This window comes from Rissa tridactyla, chromosome 2 (genome assembly GCF_028500815.1).
Source record: "Rissa tridactyla isolate bRisTri1 chromosome 2, bRisTri1.patW.cur.20221130, whole genome shotgun sequence".
Taxonomy (NCBI): Eukaryota; Metazoa; Chordata; class Aves; order Charadriiformes; family Laridae; genus Rissa; species Rissa tridactyla.
This window is the reverse complement of record NC_071467.1, coordinates 1029237-1052481: the sequence shown is the minus strand read 5'-3', so window position 1 is coordinate 1052481 and position 23245 is coordinate 1029237. Positions and strand designations below refer to the sequence as shown.

The 23245-nt window shown below is 53.7% G+C and overlaps 1 protein-coding gene across 1 annotated transcript; it reads left to right on the top strand.

The window, feature by feature from the left end:
- The first annotated feature begins 22123 nt into the window (after nt 1-22123).
- LOC128904903 (feather keratin-like) lies at nt 22124-22432 on the top strand. Its single transcript, XM_054189901.1, has one exon. It carries the CDS (start codon nt 22124-22126, stop codon nt 22430-22432), a length of 309 nt encoding a protein of 102 aa, XP_054045876.1.
- The last annotated feature ends 813 nt before the right edge of the window (nt 22433-23245 follow it).

The window sequence follows — 23245 nt, the reverse complement described above, 5'->3', positions numbered from 1 at the left end:
GCAACGCACATCATTCCTTGAGTGGCTGCAGCATGGAATGACTCATTGCTGAAAAACACAGTCAGGCGCCAAGCCTGTCCCACCCCTCCACGACCAGCATAAAAGCCGGCCCAGCGCCTCTCTCCCTCACACACTTCTCCTCACGCCTTCTCCTCCACCCTCAACAAGGTGAGTCTCAACCCCATGACCCTCCTTCTTCTCAACCACCTGGTCCCTCTCCTCCACCAAGCTCTGCCCACAGCCTCAAGAGCGCTCACGCCTCCACACTGCCACGCTCCCCACAGCCCCACAACAGCCCTCCACACTCCCTCGCCCTCCTCCAAAACCGACCCTCACACCCCCACCACCCTCACCTTTCTCAACACCCTCTCTTCCAGGGAAACTCCACACCACACACATGGCCTGCAACGACCTCTGCGGCCCATGCGGACCCACCCCGCTGGCTAACAGCTGCAACGAGCCCTGCGTCAGGCAGTGCGAGGCCTCCCGCGTCGTCATCCAGCCTTCCACCGTGCAGGTCACCCTGCCAGGACCCATTCTCACCTCCTTCCCCCAGAGCACCTTTGTCGGATCCTCCGCATCCGCTGCCGTGGGCAGTGAACTCAGCGCCCAGGGAGTGCCCGTCTCCTCCGGCGGCTTCGGCTTCGGCTACGGCTACGGCTTGGGAGGCCTTGGCTGCTACGGTGGCAGAAGAGGCTGCTACCCCTGCTAAGGGCCACCGCCACCACCCTTCGTAGCTGATCTCTCTCGTGCAGGGGACTTTGGTTGATGGTTGCCCTACTAATACCTCAGACCATCTCCCTTCCCCTTAGCACCTCTGCCTTTGCAATCTTTTCCCTCAATAAAGTTCTCTTGCATCTCAGCCTCAAACGCCTCCACTTCCTTTCTTCTCACAAGGCTCTTCCAACCTCACCCAACACAAGGCCAGGGCTACAGAGACCATTGGGGTGGGTGGAAAAGGGCTAGAAGACCTCTCGTAGGAACTATGGCCCCAGCAAAAACAACAGCACAGGGCAGCGCAGGGGAGCTCCCAGAACCTGACACAAGCCCTTCACTTGCCCAAACAAAGGCTTGCACATAATAATCACAGAATCACAGAATCTTACTGGTTGGAAGGGACCTCTGAGATCATCGAGTCCAACCACAAAAAAAAAAAAAAAAAAAAAAAAAAGCACCCACCTACTAAACTCCACACCCACAACCCCACACACAACTCCCCACCACAAACAATAATCTTGGGCACTAGAGCATGCCCTGAAGAGCCATGTCTACACATTTCTTAAATACCTCCAGGGATGGTGACTCCACCACCTCCCTGGGCAGGCTGTTCCAGTGCCTGACCACTCTTTCAGTAAAGTCATTCTTCCTAATATCTAATCTAAATCTCCCTTGCCGCAGCTTCATACCATTTCCTCTGGTCCTGTCGCTATTCCCTTGGGAGAAGAGGCCAACCCCTGCCTCTCTACAGTTTCCTTTCAGGTAGCTGTAGAGGGCAATGAGGTCTCCCCTCAGCCTCCTCTTCTCCAAACTAAACATGCCCAGCTCCCTCAGCCTCTCCTCATAGGACTTGTTCTCCAGACCCCTCACCAGCTTGGTGACTCTCCTCTGGACGCACTCCAGCACTTCAATGTCTTTCCTGTAGTGAGGGGCCCAAAACTGAACACAGTACTCGAGGTGAGGCCTCACCAGTGCCGAGTACAGAGGCACGATGACTTCCCTACTCCTGCTGGCCACGCTATTCCTGATACAAGCCAGGATGCCATTGGCCCCCTTGGCCACCTGGGCACACTGCTGGCTCATGTTAAGCCGGTTGTCCACTAACACTCCCAGGTCCTTTTCTGCCGGGCAGCTTTCCAGCCACTCTTCCCCAAGCCTGTAGCGTTGCCCGGGGTTGTTGTGACCAAAATGCAGGACCCGGCACCTGGCCTTCTTAAACCTCATCCCATTGGCCTTGGCCCATTGATCCAACCTGTCTAGATCCCTCTGTAAAGCCTTCCGACCCTCAAGCAGATCAACACTCCCACCTAGTTTGGTGTCATCCGCAAACTTACTGAGGGTGCATTCAATCCCCTTGTCTAGATCATCAATAAAGATATTGAACAAGACTGGCCCCAAGACTGAGCCCTGAGGGACACCACTGATGACCGGCCGCCAACCAGATTTTGCTCCATTAATCACAACTCTCTGGGCACGGCCATCCAGCCAGTTTTTTATCCAGCGGAGGGTACACTTGTCTATGCCATGATTCTCCAGTTTCTCCAGGAGAATGCCGTGGGGGACGGTGTCGAAGGCCTTACCAAAGTCCAGGTAGACAACATCCACAGCCTTGCCCTCATCGAGAAAGCGGGTCACATGGTCATAGAAAGAGATCAAGTTGGTGAGGCAGGACCTCCCTTTCCTAAACCCATGCTGGCTGGCCCTGATCCCTTGGCTGCCCTGCACTTGCCTTGAGAGCTCACTCAGGATGATCCTCTCCATGATCTTTCCCGGTACCGAGGTCAGGCTGACAGGCCTGTAGTTTCCGGGATCCTCCTTCCGGCCCTTCTTGTAGATGGGCGTCACGTTGGCCACCCTCCAGTCATCCGGCACCTCTCCTGTTGACCGGGATTGGCAATAGATAATGGAGAGAGGCTTGGTGAGCTCTCCTGCCAGCTCCCTGAGAACTTTTGGGTGAATCCCGTCCGGCCCCATAGACTTATGCGTGTCCAGGTGCATAAGCAAATCATTAACTACTTCCTCCTGGATTACAGGGGAGTTGTCCTGTTCTCCGTTCTTATCTTCCAGCCCAAGAAGCTGAACACCCTGGGGGTAGCTGGTCTGACTATTAAAGACAGAGGCAAAGAAGGCATTAAGTAGCTCAGCCTTCTCCTCGTCCTTGGTTGCAAGGTTTCCCCCCGCATCCAGTAAGGGATGGACATTCTCTGTCACTCTCTTTTTGTTGATGTATTTATAGAAACTTTTTTTGTTGTCCCTTATGTTAATTGCCAGGTTGAGTTCCAGCTGGGCTTTTGCCTTCCTGATTTTTTCTCTGTATGACCTAACACGATCTCTGTACTCCTCCTGAGTTGCCTGTCCCCTCTTCCAAAGCTGATAAACCTTCCTTTTTTCCTTAAGTCCCATCAAGAGCTCTTTGTTCATCCAGGCCGGCCATTTTCCCCGCCCTTTAATTGTGCGCCTCATGGGGACAGCCTGCTCCTGGGCCTTTAGGATTTCCCTCTTAAAGAGCGTCCAGCCTTCCTGGGCTCCTTTGTCTCTCAGGACTACCTCCCACAGAACTCTCCCAACCAGGGTTCTGAACAGGCTAAAGTCTGCCCACCGGAAGTCCAAGATGGAGGTTTTGTTAACCCCCTTCCTTACCTCACTATGGATGGAAAACTTAACCATTTCATGGTCACTAAGCCCAAGACGGCCTCCGACCTCCACGTCCCCCACTAGCCCTTCTTTGTTTGTGAACAGTAGGTCTAGCAAGGCACCTCCCCTGGTAGGCTCACCTACCATTTGTGTCAGGAAGTTATCCTCCATACACTCGAGGAACCTCCTAGCCTGCCTGCTCTCAGCCGTGTTATATTTCCAGCAGATGTCTGGTAAGTTGAAGTCCCCAACTAGAACAAGGGCTGGCGTTTGCGAGACTGCAGCCAGCCGCTTATAGAATACCTCATCAACCTGCTCATCCTGGTTGGGTGGTCTATAGCAGACTCCCAGCACAAAATCACCTTTGTTAGCCTTCCCTTTCACCCTTACCCATAAACACTCAACTTCTTCATCACTGGAGTCTATCTCTATAGAGTCAAACAACTCCCTAATGTACAGAGCCACACACACCCCCCCTCCTTCCTTGCCTATTCCTTCTGAAGAGCTTATAGCCACTCATTGCAGCATTCCAGTCATGACCATCATCCCACCACGTTTCCGTGATGGTGACTATGTCGCAGTTGTCCTGCTGCACAATGGCATATAGCTCATCCTGTTTGTTGCCCATGCTACGTGCATTAGCGTAGATGCACTTGACCTGGGCTACTGATTTCACCCCCATCTTTGGCCCTTGACACTCAGGTTCATTACCAGCAGGCCTGGTTTTATCCCCTTCCCCCTTAACTTTCGGCTTAAAGCTCTGTCCATGAGCTTTGTTAACTCTTAGCCTAGTACCCTTTTCCCCTTCTAGGAAAGGGTTTTCCCAATGTTCTCTAGCAGTAATTTCTAAACGTCTATCACCGTTCTCTGATGAAATGTCAGAGTGGGAGTCCTCACTAATGTGGTCTCCTTCAAACCATGGCATGCTTTCCTCAGGTTTAATCTTGACAGGCCCAGTTATCTCCCCTTCCCCCCTCCTATCTAGTTTAAAGACCGGTCAATGAGCCCTGCTAACTCCTGCCCCAAAATTCTTTTCCCCCTCTGCACTTCGAACCAACCTTCTGGCACAAGCTCCCCATGGCAGCACACACTTCACCAACTCTCTTCCCCAATACGACCCCCTGGCCACCACAACTGGTAGAATCACAACAAACTGAATCTTTGCACGAGGATCTGGACATCATCTACTTCCACCCAGTCTGCCCACACGGGCTCAGCTGGAGCACCTTGTTCAGCACCATGTCCAGTCAGGTGTTCAGTATCTCCAAGGATGGAGTCTCCAACACTCCTCTGAAGAAATGGTTCCCCTTCTTAACCACCTTCACACTGAAAAAGCCCTGCCTTCTCTTCCAAAGAAATGGCATGTCTTTTCATCTTTCTCCGTTCACACTTGCCCTGGCCATGGGCACCCTGAGAAGAGTCTCACTCCCCTGTCCTCATTCCCTCTTCTCATCGGTTCACCTGGGATAGAGTTGACTTTCTCCCTAGTAGCTGGTAGAGTGCTCTGTTTTGCATTTGGGATGAGAATGCTGTTGACAGCCCACTACTGTTTTCAGTTCTCGCTAAGCACTCAAGGCCTTTTCTGCTCCTCACACCGCCCCACCAGCAAGTATGCTCGGAGTGCACAAAATGCTGGGAGGAGACACGGCCGGGACAGTTGACCAGAACTCACCAAAGGGAGAGTGAATGCCGTATTGTCGTTATGCTCAATTCATAATGCTGGGGGAAGTAGAAAGGAGGAGGGGGCACTTTGGGAGTTATGACGTTTGTCTTCCCAAGGAAACATCACGCGTGATGGAGCCCTGCTTTCCTGCAGACGGCTGAACTCCTGCCTGCCCATGGGAGGTGGTGAAGCAATTCCTTGGTTTGCTTTGTTTGCGTGCACAGCTTTTCCTTTACTTATAACTCTCTTTATCTCAACGCACAAATTTTCTCTCTTTTCCTCTTCTGATTTGCTTCCCTATGCCACCGTGGTGGAAATGAGCGAGTGGCTGTGTGGTCCTACTTGCCAGTTGGAGTTCATCTCCCATACCTGCCATTCAGGATTCAGAGACATCGATGACACCTCCCCTTCAGGTCCTTGCCTCCTGGTTGATAAACCTCCCAGCTCACTCAGCTTCTCCTCGGAGGAAAGGTGCTCCAGTCCCTTCAGCGCCTTTGTGGCTGTGCACTTGACTTGCTCCGCTATGTCCATGGCCTTCATAAACTCATAGAATCACTGGGGTTTGGAAAGACCCTTGAGATCATTGAATCCCACCCTTCATCTAACCCTACCAAGTCTACCACTAAAGTGTCCCTAAGTGCCAAGCCTACTGTCTTCTACAGACCTCCAGTGATGGTGAGTCAACCATTTCCCTGGCCAGCCTCTTCCAGTGCTTGACAAGCGCTAGCGTTGCAAGGAATTGTTGTAACCCAAGTGCAGGACCCAGCACTCAGCCTTGTTGAACTTCATACCATTGGCCTCGGCCACTTGATCCAGCCTGTCCACAGCCCTCTGTAGAACCATCCACCCTCAGGCACATCAACAAACCCACACAATATGGGTCACCAGCAAACTTAATGAGGGTGCACTCGATCCCGTCGTCCACATCGTTGATAAAGATATTAAACAGAAGTGGCCCCAATACTCAGCCTTGAGGAACACATCTTCTGACCAGCCACCACACTGAATTTAACTCCATTCACCAGAACTCTTTGGGCATGGCCACCCAAACGGTTTTTTAGGCAGTCAAGAGTATGCCCATCAGAGCCATGAGCAGGCACTTTCTGCAGCAGAATAATGTGAGAAACAGTGTCAAAGGCTTTAGTAAAGCCAGGCTTAACAACATCCACAGCCTTGCCCTCATCCATCCACTAAGCGGCTCTCCTTGTCAAAGGACGAGATCAGGTTAGGCCAGCAGGACTCTTCATAAAGCCACGCTGACTGGGCCTCATCACCTGGGTGTCCTGTATGTGCCATGTGATGGCACTCAACATGATCAGCTCCATAACATTTCCAAGCACCAAGGTAAAACAGAGAGGCCTTTCTCTCTTATACTTACCAACAAGAGGGTCACCAAGGCACCCACAAAACACACCCAATGGGAAAAGCAAGCCTCAAAGACAGCCGTAGTCACCTGGGATCAAGGCCAGGATGGAGCAAATGCAGGGGAAGGGGCAGCACCTCGTGACTGCCACACCATCAAAGTGCACAACAGACAGGGCTGCGAGGAAACGGGGGCCCCTCTTCGCAACACACCCACAAACCACACCACACCAGTGCCACGGCATGACCTCACTGAACACACCCCACCTCTCCTACGCTTTAGTCCCGTCTTCTGTTCGGCCTCACAAGCGACAACAAAACCAAGTCTTTGGCCTCTAATACTGGAACTTGAAAGCTGCCGGCGCGGCCAACTGGACACGTCCTCAAGTGGAGGACACAAAAAGGGAGTGATGTGGGAAGGAAATGACACCCCACCTGATTACTCGCCAGGCTGTGGCATGCAAGAGCTGCTTGCTGCACAAAAACATCATGTGCAAAGTCTCTCCCACCCCTCCAGGACCAGCATAAAAGCCGGTCCAGCAACTCTCCCTCACACACTTCTCCTCACGCCTTCTCCTCCACCCTCAACAAGGTGAGCCTCAACCCCATGACCCTCCTTCTCCTCACCCACCTGACCCCTCTCCTCCACCACGCTCTGCCCACAGCCTCAAAACCCCTCATTCCGCCCCACCACCACACTCCCCACAACCCCACACCATCCTCCACACTCCCTCGCCCTCCTCCAACACTGACTCTCACACCCCCACGACCCTTCTCTTTCTCCACACCCTCTCTTCCAGGCACCCTCCACATCACACACATGGCCTGCAACGACCTCTGCCGCCCCTGCGGACCCACCCCGCTGGCTAACAGCTGCAACGAGCCCTGTGTCAGGCAGTGCGAGGACTCACGCGTCGCCATCCAGCCCCCCACTGTGGTGGTCACCCTGCCAGGACCCATCCTCAGCTCCTTCCCCCAGAGCACCTTTGTCGGATCCTCTGCATCCGCTGCCGTGGGCAATGAACTCAGCGCCCAGGGAGTGCCCGTCTCCTCCGGTGGCTTCGGCTATGGCTACGGCTATGGCTTGGGAGGCCTTGGCTGCTACGGTGGCAGAAGAGGCTGCTACCCCTGCTAAGGGCCCTCGCCACCACCTCTGACACCAACCATGGCAAACTTGAACCAACAGCATAAATGGAGAACACACCTCCGGGCCCTTCCTAGCACACAGACCTGCTGGCCACGGATCATGCTCTCAAGGCACTTCCTCCTCTTCTCCCACTTCCTTCTTTGCATCGCCCCTTCTCCTATGTCCACTACTCTCCGCTGCAACCACTCCCGGACAAGCCAAAGCCCAACAATGATCTCCACTATGCCACTCCCACTGTGGGCCAAGAAGACCTCGGTGCTTCGGCAAGATCTACTGCACTCAAGGGACTTCGCCTGATGGTTGCCCTACTAACACCTAAGACCTTCTCCCTTCCCCTTAGCACCTCTGCCTTTGCAATCTTTTCCCTCAATAAAGTTCTCTTGCATCGCAGCCTAAGACGCCTCCACTTCCTTTCTTCTCACAAGGTTCATCCAACCTCACCCAACACAAGGCCAGGGCTACAGAGACCATTAGGGTGCCTGGAAAAGGGCTACAGGATCTCTCTTAGGAAGTATGTCCCCAGCAAATAAAAACAGCACAGGGCAGAACAGGGGAGCTTCCAGAACCTGACGCAAGACCTTCACTTGACCAAACAAAGCTTGGACATGTTAATGCACTTCTACCCAAGACTCTCACACAAGCTCCCCATGGCAGCGTGCACTTCACAGAATCACAGAATCACAGAAACTTCAGAGTTGGAAGGGACCTCTAGAGATCATCTAGTCCAACTCCCCTACATGTGCTGTGTAATGGCACCGAGGAGGATCTGTTCCATGACCTTCCCAGGCACCGAGGTCAGACTGACCGGCCTGTAGTTCCCCGGATCCTCCTTCCGGCCCTTCTTGTGGATGGGTGTCACATTGCCAACCTCCAGTCAGCTGGGACCTCCCCGGTTCTCCAGGACTGCTCATAAATGATGCAAAGTGGCCTGGCGAGCACTTCCACCAGCTCTTTCGTACTGTCCATGGCACCGACAAAGACCTTAAACAGCACCGCTCCCAGTACCGACTCCTGAGGAACCTCACTCCTCACTGCTCACCACTTGGACATCAAACCCTTAATCAAAAGCCTTCGAGTGCGGCCATCCATCCAGTTCCTTATCCTCCCAGTGCTCCATTGGTCAAATCCATGTCGCTCCAATTTTGGGACCAGCATGTTGTGTGGGACAGTGTCAGACGCTTTGCACATATCCAGGTACATGACGTCTTTTGCTCTTCCCTTATCCACCAACACTGTAACCCTGTCAGAGAACACCCCCAAATTTGTCAGGCTTGACTTGCCCTTGCTGAGGCCATGTTGACTGTCACCGATCACCTCCAAATATTCCATGTGACTTAGCAGAGTTTCCAGGAGGATCTGCTCCATGATCTTACTGGGCACAGAGGTAAAACTGACTGGCCCATACTTCCCCGCATCTTCCTTTTTTCTTTTTTGAAAAATGGGCGTCACGGTACCCCTTTTCCAAACAGTGGGAACTTCATCCACAGCTTTTCCCTCATCCATCCACTCAGAGGGTCCCCTTGACAAAGAAGGAGATCAGAGCGGTCAGGCAGGACATGCCCCTCATAAAGCCATGCTGACTGGCTTTGACCACCTGGTTGTCCCGTACCTGCCACCTGATGGCACTCCAGATGATCTCTCCAGAACCCTTCCTGGCACTGATTTCACACTGACAAACCTCTTTCCCAGTTACAAGCTTGCAAACCAGAGGGACACCAAGACACCCAAAGGAAAAAACAACAGAAAAGGCCAGGCCTAAAGACAGCTTGAACGAGCTGGCAGCAAGGAACGTTGAGAACGAATGCGATGGAAGGGGTACCACATCACGCCCAGCACACCATCAAAATCCACAACTGCATGCCAGGGCTGCGAGGAAATGAGGCCGCTTCTTCACCATGCACCCACAAACCATACCACATGAATGCCACGGGAAGACCTCACTGAAGACATCCCACCTCTCATACGCTTTGGCTGCGTCTGCTGAATGCCTTGGCAAGTAAAAGCTTCCGCCACGGGCCAACTGCACACGTCCTCGAGACGGGGACATGAAAATGGAGAATTAGGGAAAAGAAAACACACCCCACCTCATGACTCGCCAGACTGTGGCATGCAAGAGCTGCTTGCTGAAAAAACACTCTCGTGCGCAAACCCTGTCCCGCCCCTCCACGACCAGCATGAGCCCTTTCTCAGGCAGTGCGAGGCCTCCCACGTCGTCATCCAGCCTCCCGCCGTGCAGGTCACCCTGCCAGGACCCATCCTCACCTCCTTCCCCCGGAGCACTGCTGTCGGATCCTCCGCATCCGCAGCCGTGGGCAATGAACTCAGCACCCAGGGAGTGCCCATCTCCTCCAGCGGCTTTGGCTTCGGCTTCGGCTTCGGCCTCGGCTACGGCTATGGCTTGGGAGGCCTTGGCTGCTACGGTGGCAGAAGAGGCTGCTACCCCTGCTAAGGGCCCTCACCACCACCCCTGACAACAACCACCCACACCATGGAAGCCACGGCATGGATTAAGGAGGCAACTCAAGCATGTTCTGGCACATGGCTTCACCATCCACAGCTCCTCCTCTCAGGGCACCAAGCAAGGAAGCAGGGAAGGGGACAGACCAGACTGTCTGCAACCATGGCCCATGTACCTCCTCCTCTTCTCCCACTTCCTTCTTTCCATCGCCCCTTCTGCTACGTTCACAACTCTCCGCTGCAAGCACTTGCTGAAGAGGCAAATACCACGTGGGACCTCCAGGGTGCCGCTCCTACTGCAGGCCAGGAAGACCTTGATGCTCTGGCAAGACCTAGCTCACACAGGGGACCTTGGATGATGGTCACCCTACCTGCAACTCAGACCGTCTCTATCGCACTTAGCGCTTCTACCTTTGAACTTCTCTCTTCCCTCAATAAAGTTCTTCTGCATCCCAGCCTAAGACACCTCCTCTTCCTTTCTTCTCACAAGGTTCTTCCAACCTCACCCAACAGAAAGCCAGGGCTACAGTGCCCATCGGGGTGGGTGCAAGAGGGCCACAGGACCGGTCTTAGGAACTATGGCCCCAGCAACAGCAACAGCACAACAGAGGGGTCTTCCAGAACCTCACACAAGCCCTTCACTTAACAAAAGAAAGCCTTGGGCAACCTCACACACTTCTACTCATGCCTCCAATGAAAGCTCCTCATGGCAGCACGCACTTCACCAGCTCTCTTCCCCAGCAAGACCCTCTGGCCAACACAGCAGGCAGAGTCACAGAAAACAGAATCCTTGACTGCACAAGGAATCTCTGGAGATAACCTCATTACACCTGACCTTCTCAGCGTGGCCAGATTGAGCACGCTGTTCAGCACCAGATCCAGTCAGCTTTTCAGTTTCTACAAGAATGGAGACTCCAACACCTCTCTGCGCAACCGCTTCCACTCTTGGACCACCCTCCCACGGAAAAAGCCTTGCCTTCTCTTCCAAGGAAATGGCACGTCTTTTCAGCTTTCTCCATTCACCCTTGCCCTGTCTGACTCCCCTCTCCTCATTCCCTCCTGACATGGCTGCAGCTGGGATAGAGTTGACTTGCTCAGCAGCTGGTAGAGTGCTAGGTTTTGCATTTGCGATGAGAATGGCGTTGAGAGCCCACTAATGGTTTTTGGTTGTTGCTAAGCTCTCAAGGCCTTTTCCGCTCTTCATACCACCCCACCACCAAGTAGGCCCGGTGTACAGAAAAAGCTGGGAGGTGAGGCAGCCGGTACAGCTGACCCCAGCTGACCAAAGCCATAGTCCATGCCACATGAGAGCAGGCTGAGGGAAGAAAGAAGCGGGGAATGTTCAGAGTTATGGCATTTGTCTTCCAAGTAACCGTTATGTCTCATGGAGCCCTTCTTTCCTGGAGACGGCTGAACGCCTGCCTGCCTTGGGAAGTAGTGAAGGAACTCCTTCTTTTGCTTTGCTTGCTTGTGCATCTTTTGCTTTACTTATTAAACTGACATCTCAACGCACAAATTTTTTCACTTTTCCTCTTCGGATTCTCTTTCCCAGCCTGTTGTAGTGGGGAGTGTGCAAGTGGCTGCATGGTTCAGATTGCTGGCTGGCGTGAAACTAAGACACCTCCCATCCGGGATTTAGAGACATTGATGACATCTCCCCTACGCGGCCTTTTCTCCTGGCTGAAGAAACTCCCAGCTCTCTCAGCTTCTCCTCAAGGGAAGGATGCTCCAGTCCCTTCAGCGTCTTGGTGGCCCTGCACTCCACTTGCTCCACCACGTCCATGGCCTTCAAAAACTCACAGAATCGCTGAGGTTGGGAAAGACACTTAAGATCACTGATTCCATCCCTTAACCTAACACTACCAAGTGCCCCACCAAAGCAAGTCCCTTGGGGCCAAGTCTACTCTCTTCTAGATACCTCCAGGGCTGGTGACTCAACCGCTTCCCTGGGAAGCCTATTCCAGTGCTTGACAACCATTTCAGTGAAGACATTTTTCACCAGTGCCCATTACAGGGGGACGATCACTTCCATAGTCCTCCTGGACTCATGACTTCTGATACAGGCCACGATGCTACTGGCCGCCTTGGGCTCCAGGACACACTGCTGGCTCATACTCAGCTGGCTGTCAAACAACACCCCCAGCTCCTTTTCCAACGGGCAGCTTTCAGGCCGCTCTTCCCCAAGCCTGTAGCGTTGCATGGGGTTCTTGTGACCCAAGTGCAGGACCCGGCACTCAGCTTTTCTGAACCCCACACCATTGGCCTCCTCCCATTGATCCAGCTTGTCCAGATCGCTCTCTAAAGCGTCTTACCCTCAAGCAGATCCACACACTCGCCCAACTTGGTGTTACCTGCAAACATTCTGAGGGTGCACTCGACCCCCTTGTCCAGGTCGTTCGTAAAGATACTAAAGAGAACCAGCCCCCGTACTCAGCCCTGGGGAACACCACCTGTGGTGGCAACAATCTGGATTTACCTCCATTCACCTCTATGGGCCTGGCCATCCAGCCCGTTTTTTAGCCAGCAAAGTGTACGCCCGTCAGAGCCATGAGCAGGCAGTTTCTGCAGGAGAACGCTCTGGGAAACAGTGTCAACGGCTTTACTAAAGTCCAGTTAACAACACTCACAGCCCTTCACTCATCCACCCACTAAGCGCGTCCCCTTGACATAGAAGGAGATCAGGTTAGGCAAGCAGGACCTGCCCTTCATAAAGCCATGCTGGCTGGGCCTCATCACCTGGTTGGCCTCTATGTGCCATACGAAGGCGATCAAGATGATTAGCTCCATAACATTTCCCAGCTCCCAGGTCAGAAAGACAGACCTTTCTCTCAGCTACAAACTTACAAGCAATGGGGGCATCAAAGTGCCCACAGGGCACATCAACAGGGTGTGGCAGGCCTAAAGACAGGCTTAGCCAGCCACAAACGTGCCGCGAGATGATGTCACTGGAGATACCCCACCTCTCCTACGCCTTGGCTGTGACTGCTGAATTCCCTGACACGCAGCATCCATGCACGTCCTCCAAAATACCTACTCGCACTTAAAAGCTACCACCAGGGCCAAGTGGACACATTCACAAGACGACAACATGTAAAGGGAGCGTTGTGGGAAGGAAAACACACCCACCTCAGCATTTCACAGGCTGTGGCATGAAAGAGATGCTTGCTCAAAAATGCAGTCATGCACGAAATCATGGCCTCAGCTCCGTACTCACGTGCTGCGTGCTTGCCTCCAACTCTCCTCAACAAGCTCCACCTTCCCTTTCTTCCCGTCACACACTGTGCAGAGAAATGGCCTCATCCATTGGCACTCGCCCCAAGTAAACAACCCAAAGGCCCTGGCCCACCAGCCTCCCCTGCATGCCGATCCCACTCCCCCTCTGTCTCTTGACACACTCTCTGGCTCTCCAGGAACTCGCCTGCTTTTGCACGCTGCCTCATATGCAATCATGGAGGCACTTGGGTTGGAAAAGACCCTGAACAATATTGACACCGTTCACCTATGACTATGAACTTCACAAAAGAAACATCGCCCTAAGTCCCACATCTACACGTCTTGTCATTACCTCCAGGGATGGTGATTCAACCACTACCCGGAGGAGCCTCTTCCAGTGCTTCATAACCCTTCTGGGGATGACATTTTTCCCAGCATCCAAACTGAGCATCCCTATGCACCCTTTAAAGACGTTAATTCTTCTCCTATCACATGTTACTCGGGATAAGGGACTGACACCTACCTCATTACCACCTCTTTTCAGGTGGGTGTAGTGAGCGATAAGGCGTGCCCTCAGCCTTTTTCTTTCTGCAAACTAAACATGCCCAGTTCCCTAAACCGCTCCTAACAAGTCTTGTTCTCTACATCCTTCACCAGCTTCATTGCTCATCTTCAGAGAGATGAGAATGTTCAGATGAGAACATTTCCCAGCTCCCAGGTCAGAAAGACAGACCTTTCTCTCAGCTACAAACTTACAAGCAATGGGGGCACCAAAGTGCCCACAGGGCACATCAAGAGGGTGTGGCAGGCCTAAAGACAGGCTTAGCCAGCCACAAACGTGCCACGAGATGATGTCACTGCCCTGTTCCCTAAACTGCTCCTAACAAGTCTTGTTCTCTACATCCTTCACCAGCTTCGTTGCTCATCTTCAGATGTGTCGCACCAGAGCCCAGGTTGCAAACTTGCCGGCCACAACTAAGGGGATCCCTACACAAGAGGCAAGAGGAGCCTTTGGGGACCACGACCAGCCTCCCAACAGCGCAGGGCTGCCACGATAATGTCCTGCTCTCACAAACAGCCCTCCTCTGCCTGCTTGAACCGCCTCCACCAGGGACGGCCCCAGCGGGGCACAAACCCAAACACGCAGCCTCTTTTCTCCCACCTACAACCTTAAAAACAAAAGGGGCACCAAGACAGCCACAGAGCACACCCAACGGGAAAGGCCATGCCCAAAGACAGGCTTAGTGAGCTGGCAGCAAGGCAGGGAAGGAACAAGCGCAATGCAAGGCACAGCGCCTAATGCCTGGCCCCCCTCCAAAGCCCAGACCAGCCTGCCACGGCTGCAAGAAAATGACGCCCCCTCTTCACAACGCACCCACAAACCACACCACACAACTGCCACGGCATGAACTCCCTGATGACACCCCACCTCTCTTACGCTTTGGTCACGTCTTCTGACAACCCTGACGCGTGCCATCAACACAATGTTTAGGGCCTCTACTACTGGCACTTAAAAGTTGCCGCCAGGGCCGAGTGGACACATCATCAATAAGAGAACATGAAATTGGAGAATTTCAGAAAACAAAGAACACAACCACATCATTACTCATGAGGCTGTGTCATGCAAGATTTGCTTGTGGAAAAGGCCATCATGCGCCAAGCCTGTCCCGCCCCTCCAGGATCAGCATAAAAGCCGGCCCAGCTCCTCTCTCCCTCACACACTTCTCACACCTTCTCCTCCAGCCTAAACAAGGTGAGTCTCAACACCCTGACCCTCCTTCTCCTCACCCACCTGGCCCTTCTCCTCCAGCTCCCCACAGCCCCACACCAGCCCTCCACACTCCCTCGTCCTCTTCCAACACCAACCCTCCAACCCCCCACCCTCACCTTTCTCAACACCCTCTCTTCCAGGCACCCTCCACACCACAGACATGGCCTGCAACGACCTCTGCGGACCCTGCGGACCCACCCCGCTGGCTAACAGCTGCAACGAGCCCTGCGTCAGGCAGTGCGAGGCCTCCCGCGTCGTCATCCAGCCTCCCGCCGTGCAGGTCACCCTGCCAGGACCCATCCTCAGCTCCTTCCCCCAGAGCACCTTTGTCGGATCCTCCGCATCCGCTGCCGTGGGCAATGAACTCAGCGCCCAGGGAGTGCCCATCTCCTCCGGCGGCTTCGGTTTCGGCCTCGGCTATGGCTACGGCCTCGGCTACGGCTTGGGAGGCCTGGGCTGCTTCAGCGGCAGAAGAGGCTGCTACCCCTGCTAAGGGCACTCACCACCACCCCTGACAAAACCCTCACAGCCTGGAAGCCACGGTACTGATGGAGGACACATCCTTGGCTCTTTCCTAGCACATAGGCCTGCTGTCCACGCATCTTTATCTCAAGGCTCCAAGGAAGAGGGATGGGGACAGTCCTTCTCTTCTCCCACTTCCTTCTTTGCAGTTCAACTTCTGCTATATCCACTATTCTCCGCTGCAACCACATTCTGACAAGCCAGAGCCCAACAACGAGCTCCACTGTGCAACTCCCACTGCGGGGCAGGAAGACCTTGCTGCTCTGGCAAGATCTCTCTCACACAAGGGAGCTTGGATGATGGTCACCCTACCTGCAACTCTGACTAGCTCCCTTGCACTTGGCATTCCTGCCTTTGCATTCTTTTCCATCAATAAAGTTCTCCTGCATTCCACCTGAGATGCCTCCGTTTCCTTTTTTTCTCACAAGGCTCTTCCAGCCTCACTCAACACAAAGCCACAGCTACAGAGACCATCGGGGTGGGTGGAAAAGGGCCACAGGGCCGGTCTTAGGAACTATGGCCCCAGCAACAACCACAGCACAGAGCAGCACAGGGGGGCTTCCAGAACCTGACACAAGCCCTTCACTTACCCAAAGGCTTGGACATATTAACACACTTCCAACCAAGGCTCTGACACAAGCTCCCCATGCCAGCACGCACTTCACCAACTCTCTTCCGCAGCATGACCCTCTCACCAGCACAGCAGGCAGAATCACAGCAAACACAATCATTCACTGCACAAGGAACCTCTGGACATCATCTACTTCAACAACACCCACTCAAAGAGAGTCAACTCAAGCAGGCGCTCCACAGCCTTGTCCAGTCAGCTTTTCAGTATCTCCAAGGATGAAGTCTCCAACACCTCTCTCTACAACCCCTTTTCACCTGTTAGGCCACGGTCACGGTCATACTGAAAAAGGCTGGCCTTCTCTTCCATGGAAGTGGCACGTCTTTTCAGCTTTTCTCATTCCCTATGCCTCGGCCATGGGCACCCATGACAAGAGTCTGACTCCCCTCTCCTCATTCCCTCCTGACATCGCTTCACCTGCGATAGAGTTGACTTTCTCACTGGCAGCTGGTAGACTGCTAGGTTTTGCATGTGGGATGAGAATGGCGTTGAGAGCCCACTACTCTTTCTGGTTGTTGCGTATCCCGCAGCACAACATCTATGCGTCTTCTCAGTTCTTCCAGGGATGGTGACTCAACCATTTCCCTGGCCAGCCTCTTCCAGCACTTCACAACCCTGCTGGTGAAGACATTTTTCATACGATCAAACCAGAGTCTCGCTTGGTGAAAAATGAGGCCATTTCCTCTTGTCCTAGCACCTGAAACACGCCACGATGCTACTGGCCTTCTTGGACACCAGGGCACACTGCTTGCTCATACTCAGCTGGCTGTCAAACAACACCCCCAGCTCCTTTTTCACCGGGCAGCTCTCCAGACGCTCTTCCCTGAGCCTGTAGCATTACAAGGAGTTGTTGTGACCCAAGTGCAGGACCCAGCACTTGTTGAACCTCATACCATTGGCCTCAGCCACTTGATCCAGCTTGTCCACATCCAACTTGTGCGTTGAGAGAAAGACAGTTTAATAAGGAGAGCAAAAGCTGTTCACGCAAACAAAGCAAATCAAGGAATTCCTTCACTACTTCCCATGGGCAGGCAGGAGTTCAGCTGCCTGCAGGAAAGCAGGGCTCCATGATGCGTGATGTTTCTTGGGAAGACTAATGTCATAACTCCAAGAGTGCCTCCCGCCTTCTTTGTTCTTCCCCCAGCATTATGTATTGAGCATAATGTCGTACGGCACGGACTATCCCTTTGGTCAGTTCTGGTCAGCTGTGCTGGCTGTGTCTCCTCCCAGCTTTTTGTGCCCTCCCAGCCTACTTGCTGGCAGGGTGGTGTGAGGAGCAGAAAAGGCCTTGAGTGCTTAGCAAGAGCTGAAAACAGTAGTGGGCTGTCAATAGCATTCTCATCCCAAATGCAAAACAGAGCACCCTACCAGCTGCCAGGAAGGGAGTCACTTCTATCCCAGCTGAAACCTTACTAAGGAGGGAATGAGGAGAGGGGAGTCAGACTCTTCTCTCAGGTGCCCACAACCAGGGCAAGTGATGATGGAGAAAGATGAAAAGAGGCGCCTTTTCCTTGGAAGACAAGGCATGCTGTTTTCAGAGTCAGTGTGGTCAAAGATTGGAACCGGTTGCGCAGAGAGGCGTTGGAACCTCCGTCCTTGGAAATACTGAAGACCTGAGTGGACATGGTTGCGGAGAGCCTGCTTGAGCTGACGCTGTTTGAGCAGGTTCGGTTGAAGTAGAGGATGTCCAGAGGTTCCTTGGGCAGTCAATGATTCTCGTTGCTGTGATTCTGCCTGCTGTGCTGGCCACAGGGTCATGCTGGGGAAGAGAGTTGGCAAAGTGTGTGCTGCCATGGGGAGCTTGTGTCAGAGGCTGCAGTAGAAGTGCATTAGCATGTGCAAGCCTTTGTTTGGGTAAGTGAAGGGCTTGTGTCACGTTCTGGAAACCGCCCTGTGCTGCTCTGTGCTGCTGTTGTGGCTGGGGACATACTTCCTAAGAGAGGTCCTCTTCCCTTTTTACACCCACTGTGATGGTGCGTGGAGCCCTGTCACTGTGCCGGCTGCAGTTGGGAGCAACTGGAGACAAGTGTCCTGGTTTGAGGTAAAACAGAACCAATTTTCTGGTTTGTATTTTTACGTTTTAGCTGGGCCTCTTCTAACTGACTAAACTTTGAAATTAAGAGCTTATTGTTCAGAAAGTGTTCACTCTCACTGAGTGACAAGACCTGATTATACCAAGGAATGGTACGCAGAGACGCTCTCGCTTAGACGTATTCCTATAACAAGCGAGGTCAGCTAACTTTGTTATTTGCCTCGTTAGAGGGTCAGAAGTGGAAAAGCATAGAAGGGTGACACCTGTAAGGAGGAGCGGACAGGACAGGTCCTCTTATCTCTTCCTCTCCTCTCTTTGGGAAGGGGGGACATCTCTCATTGTGATTGGCCAATCCGGCCAAAACCACGGAAGAAGAAAGTGAAGGCGTCTCAGTTTTGGATGCAGGAGAACTTTATTGAGGCAAAGCAGTGCACAGGCAGGAATGCCACGTGGAAGGGAGCCAGTCTGAGCTGCAGGTAGGCTGACCTTCATTCGAGGTCGCTTGTGAGAGAAGGTCTTGCCAGAGCATCAAGGTCTTCCTGGCTGGGAGGGGAAATGGCACCCTGGAGGTCTTTGAGTTGTCAGCAAGTGTTTGCAGCAGAGTGTAGGGGACATAGCCGAAGGGGCGATGCAAAGAAGGAAGTGGGAGAAGAGGAGGAGGTACATGGGCCATGGTTGCAGACAGCTTGGGCTTGCCCCTTCCCTCCTCCCTTGCTTGGTGTCTTGAGAGGAGGAGCCATGGACGATAAAATCCTGTGCCAGCAACTACCTAGAAGTGCGTCTTCAATGCAAGCCGTGGCTTCCATGGTGTGGGTGGCTGGTGCCAGGGTTAGTGGCGAGGGCCCTTAGCAGGGGTAGCAGCCTCTTCTGCCACCGTAGCAGCCAAGGCCTCCCAAGCCGTAGCCGTAGCCGAAGCCGAAACTGCCAGAGGAGATGGGCACTCCCTGGGCGCTGAGTTCATTGCCCACGGCAGCAGATGCGGAGGATCCGACGGCGGTGCTCTGGGGGAAGGAGGTGAGGATGGGTCCTGGCAGGGTGACCTGCACGGCGGGAGGCTGGATGACGACGCGGGAGGCCTCGCACTGCCTGACGCAGGGCTCGTTGCAGCTGTTAGCCAGCGGGGTGGGTCCGCAGGGTCCGCAGAGGTCGTTGCAGGCCATGTCTGTGGTGTGGAGGGTGCCTGGAAGACAGGGTGTGGAGAAAGGTGAGGGTCATGGGCGTGTGAGGGTCAGTGTTGGAAGAGGACGAGGGAGTGTGGAGGGCTGGTGTGGGGCTGTGGGGAGCGTGGCAGTAAGGAGGCGTGAGGGCTGCTGAGGCTGTCGGCACAGCATGGTGGAGGACAGGGGCCAGGTGGGTGAGGAAAAGGGGAGTCAGGGGGTTGAGGCTCACCTTATTGAGGTTGGAGGAGAAGGCGTGAGGAGAAGTGTGTGAGGGAGAGAGGCACTGGGCCGGCTTTTATGTTGGTCCTGGAGGGGCGGGACAGGCTTCGCGCATGACTTTTTTTTCACCAAGCAGCTCTTGCATGGTACAGGCACTCAAGTAATGACATGGGGTGTGTCTTCCTTCCCACAACAGTCCCTTTTCATGTCATCCTCTTGAGGTCGTCTCCATTTGGCCCTGGCAGCAGCTTCTGAGTGAGTGTAGGTAGTTGGGAGGGTTTGGATGGATGCTGTGTCACGGAATTCAGCAGACGCCACCAAAGCATAGAGAGGTCGGGTGTCTTCAGTGAGGTCATCCCACGGCAGTCCTGTGGTGTGGTTTGTGGTTGCGTTTTGAAGAGGGGGCCTCATTTTCTTGCAGCGCTGCCAGGGTGGTTGAAACTTTGATGGTGTTGCAGGCGTGAGGTGCTGCCCCTTCCATGGCATTCGCTCCCTCCCTGCGCTGCTGCCAGCTCGCTCAGCCTGTCTTTAGGCCTGGCCTTTCTCCCTGCATCTGTTCTGTGGGTGTCTTAGTGCTTCTCTTGTTTGAGGGCTTGGTACAAAGGCGTTTTACAAAGCATGAGGGAAAGGCCGTGGATGTTGGTAACCTGGGCTTTAGAAAAGTCTTTCATGCCATTTCCCACAGCATTCTGCTGGAGAAACTGCCAGCTCATGGCTCGGATCGGGGTCCAGAAAAGCAAGGCTTCATGAGGCGTCCTGTTTTCTTGGGAATAGAAACCTCATAACACCAAACGTCCACCTGTTCTTTCTTCTTCCCCAGCATTTTATACTGAGCACGATGTCATATGGCATGGACTATCCCTTTGGTCAGCTAGGGTCAGCTGTATCGGCCATGTCACCTCCAAAGTTCTTGTGCACTGCCAGCCTACTTGCTGGTTGGGCGGTATGAGGAGCAGAAAAAGCCTTGAGTACTTACAACAACCAAAACCTCTAATGGGCTGTCAACAGCATTCTCAACCCAAATGCAAGGGAGTCAGACTCTTCCCATGGGCACCCACGGCCAGGGAATGTGTTAATGGAGAAAGATGAAAAGTTGTGCCATTTCCTTGGAAGAGGAGGCAAGCCTTTTTCAGCATGAGGCTGGTCAAGCAGTGGGAAAAAGATTGCACTGGGAGGTGCTGGAGTCTCCATCCTTGGAGATAGTGAAAACCTGACTGGACGTGGTCCTGTAGAGCCTGCTGGAGGCGACCCCTTTGAGAAGTTTGGGTTGAAGTAGATGATGTCCAGAGGTTTCTTATGCAGTCGATGATTCTGTTTGCTGTGATTCTGCCTGCTGTGCTGGCCAAGGGGTGGTGCTGGGGGAGAGAGTTAGTGAAGTGTGTGCTGCCATGGGGAGCCTTTGTCAGAATGGTGGTTCAAAGTGCCTTAGTATTGCAAAGGCTTTGTTTGGTCAAGTGGAGGGCTTGTGTCAGGTTCTGGAAGCCCCCCTGTGCTGCCCTGTGCTGCTGTTGTTGGGGACATACTTCCTAAGAGGGGTCCTGTAGCCCTTTTCGCACTCACCCCAGTTGCCTCCCGAGCCCTGGCTTTGTGTTGCATGAGGTTGGAAGAGCCTTGGGAAAAGAAAGGAAGTGGAGGCATCTCATGCTGGGATGCAGAACTTTAACGAGTTTATTGCCAAAAGACCTGCTCCAGCATTGGTTTCTCTCCATGGGATCAAAGCCTCCTTTGGGAATCCACCTGCTTCGACGGGGGATCCTCCACAGGCTGTAGGTAGATATCTGCTCCACTGTGGACCACCATGGGCTGCATATCTACAACATGCTTGACCATGGTCTTCAAAACGAGATGCAGGGAAATCTCTGCTCCAGTGCCTGGAGCACCTCCTCCCACTCCGTCTTCCCTGACCTTGGGGCAGCGCCGAATGCCTGGCACCCCTCCAAAGCCCAGGCCGGCCTGCCAGGGCTGTGAGGAAATGGGGCCCCCTCTTCACAACGCACCCGCAAACCACACCACACAACTGACACAAAATGACCTCACTTATGACACACCACCTCTGGAATGCTTTGGCCATGTCTCCTGAATACCCTGAAACGCTGCATGCATGCACATCCTTCAAACTACTTACTCTAACTTAAAAGCTGCCACCAGGGTGAGATGGACATGAGGAGAAGATGAAAAGGGGCTGTTATGGTAAGGAAAACGCAATGCACATCATTCCTTGAGTGGCTGCAGCATGGAATGACTCATTGCTGAAAAACACAGTCAGGCGCCAAGCCTGTCCCACCCCTCCATGACCAGCATAAAAGCCGGCCCAGCGCCTCTCTCCCTCACACACTTCTCCTCACGCCTTCTCCTCCACCCTCAACAAGGTGAGTCTCAACCCCATGACCCTCCTTCTTCTCAACCACCTGGCCCCTCTCCTCCACCACGCTCTCCCCACAGCCTCAACAGCCCTCACGCCTCCACACTGCCACGCTCCCCACAGCACCACAACAGCCCTCCACACTCTCTCGCCCTCCTCCAACACCGACCCTCACACCCCCACGACCCTCACCTTTCTCAACACCCTCTCTTCCAGGGAAACTCCACACCACAGACATGGCCTGCAACGACCTCTGCCGCCCCTGCGGACCCACCCCGCTGGCTAACAGCTGCAACGAGCCCTGCGTCAGGCAGTGCGAGGCCTCCCGCGTCGTCATCCAGCCTTCCACCGTGCAGGTCACCCTGCCAGGACCCATTCTCAGCTCCTTCCCCCAGAGCACCTTTGTCGGATCCTCCGCATCCGCTGCCGTGGGCAATGAACTCAGCGCCCAGGGAGTGCCCATCTCCTCCAGCGGCTTCGGCTTCGGCTACGGCTTGGGAGGCCTTGGCTGCTACGGTGGCAGAAGAGGCTGCTACCCCTGCTAAGGGCCATCGCCACCACCCTTCGTAGCTGATCTCTCTCGTGCAGGGGACTTTGGTTGATGGTTGCCCTACTAATACCTCAGACCATCTCCCTTCCCCTTAGCACCTCTGCCTTTGCAATCTTTTCCCTCAATAAAGTTCTCTTGCATCTCAGCCTCAAACGCCTCCACTTCCTTTCTTCTCACAAGGCTCTTCCAACCTCACCCAACACAAGGCCAGGGCTACAGAGACCATTGGGGTGGGTGGAAAAGGGCTAGAAGACCTCTCGTAGGAACTATGGCCCCAGCAAAAACAACAGCACAGGGCAGCGCGGGGGAGCTCCCAGAACCTTACACAAGCCCTTCACTTGCCCAAACAAAGGCTTGCACATAATAATCACAGAATCACAGAATCTTACTGGTTGGAAGGGACCTCTGAGATCATCGAGTCCAACCACAAAAAAAAAAAAAAAAAAAAAAAAAGCACCCACCTACTAAACTCCACACCCACAACCCCACACACAACGCCCCACCACAAACAATAATCTTGGGCACTAGAGCATGCCCTGAAGAGCCATGTCTACACATTTCTTAAATACCTCCAGGGATGGTGACTCCACCACCTCCCTGGGCAGGCTGTTCCAGTGCCTGACCACTCTTTCAGTAAAGTCATTCTTCCTAATATCTAATCTAAATCTCCCTTGCCGCAGCTTCATACCATTTCCTCTGGTCCTGTCGCTATTCCCTTGGGAGAAGAGGCCAACCCCTGCCTCTCTACAGTTTCCTTTCAGGTAGCTGTAGAGGGCAATGAGGTCTCCCCTCAGCCTCCTCTTCTCCA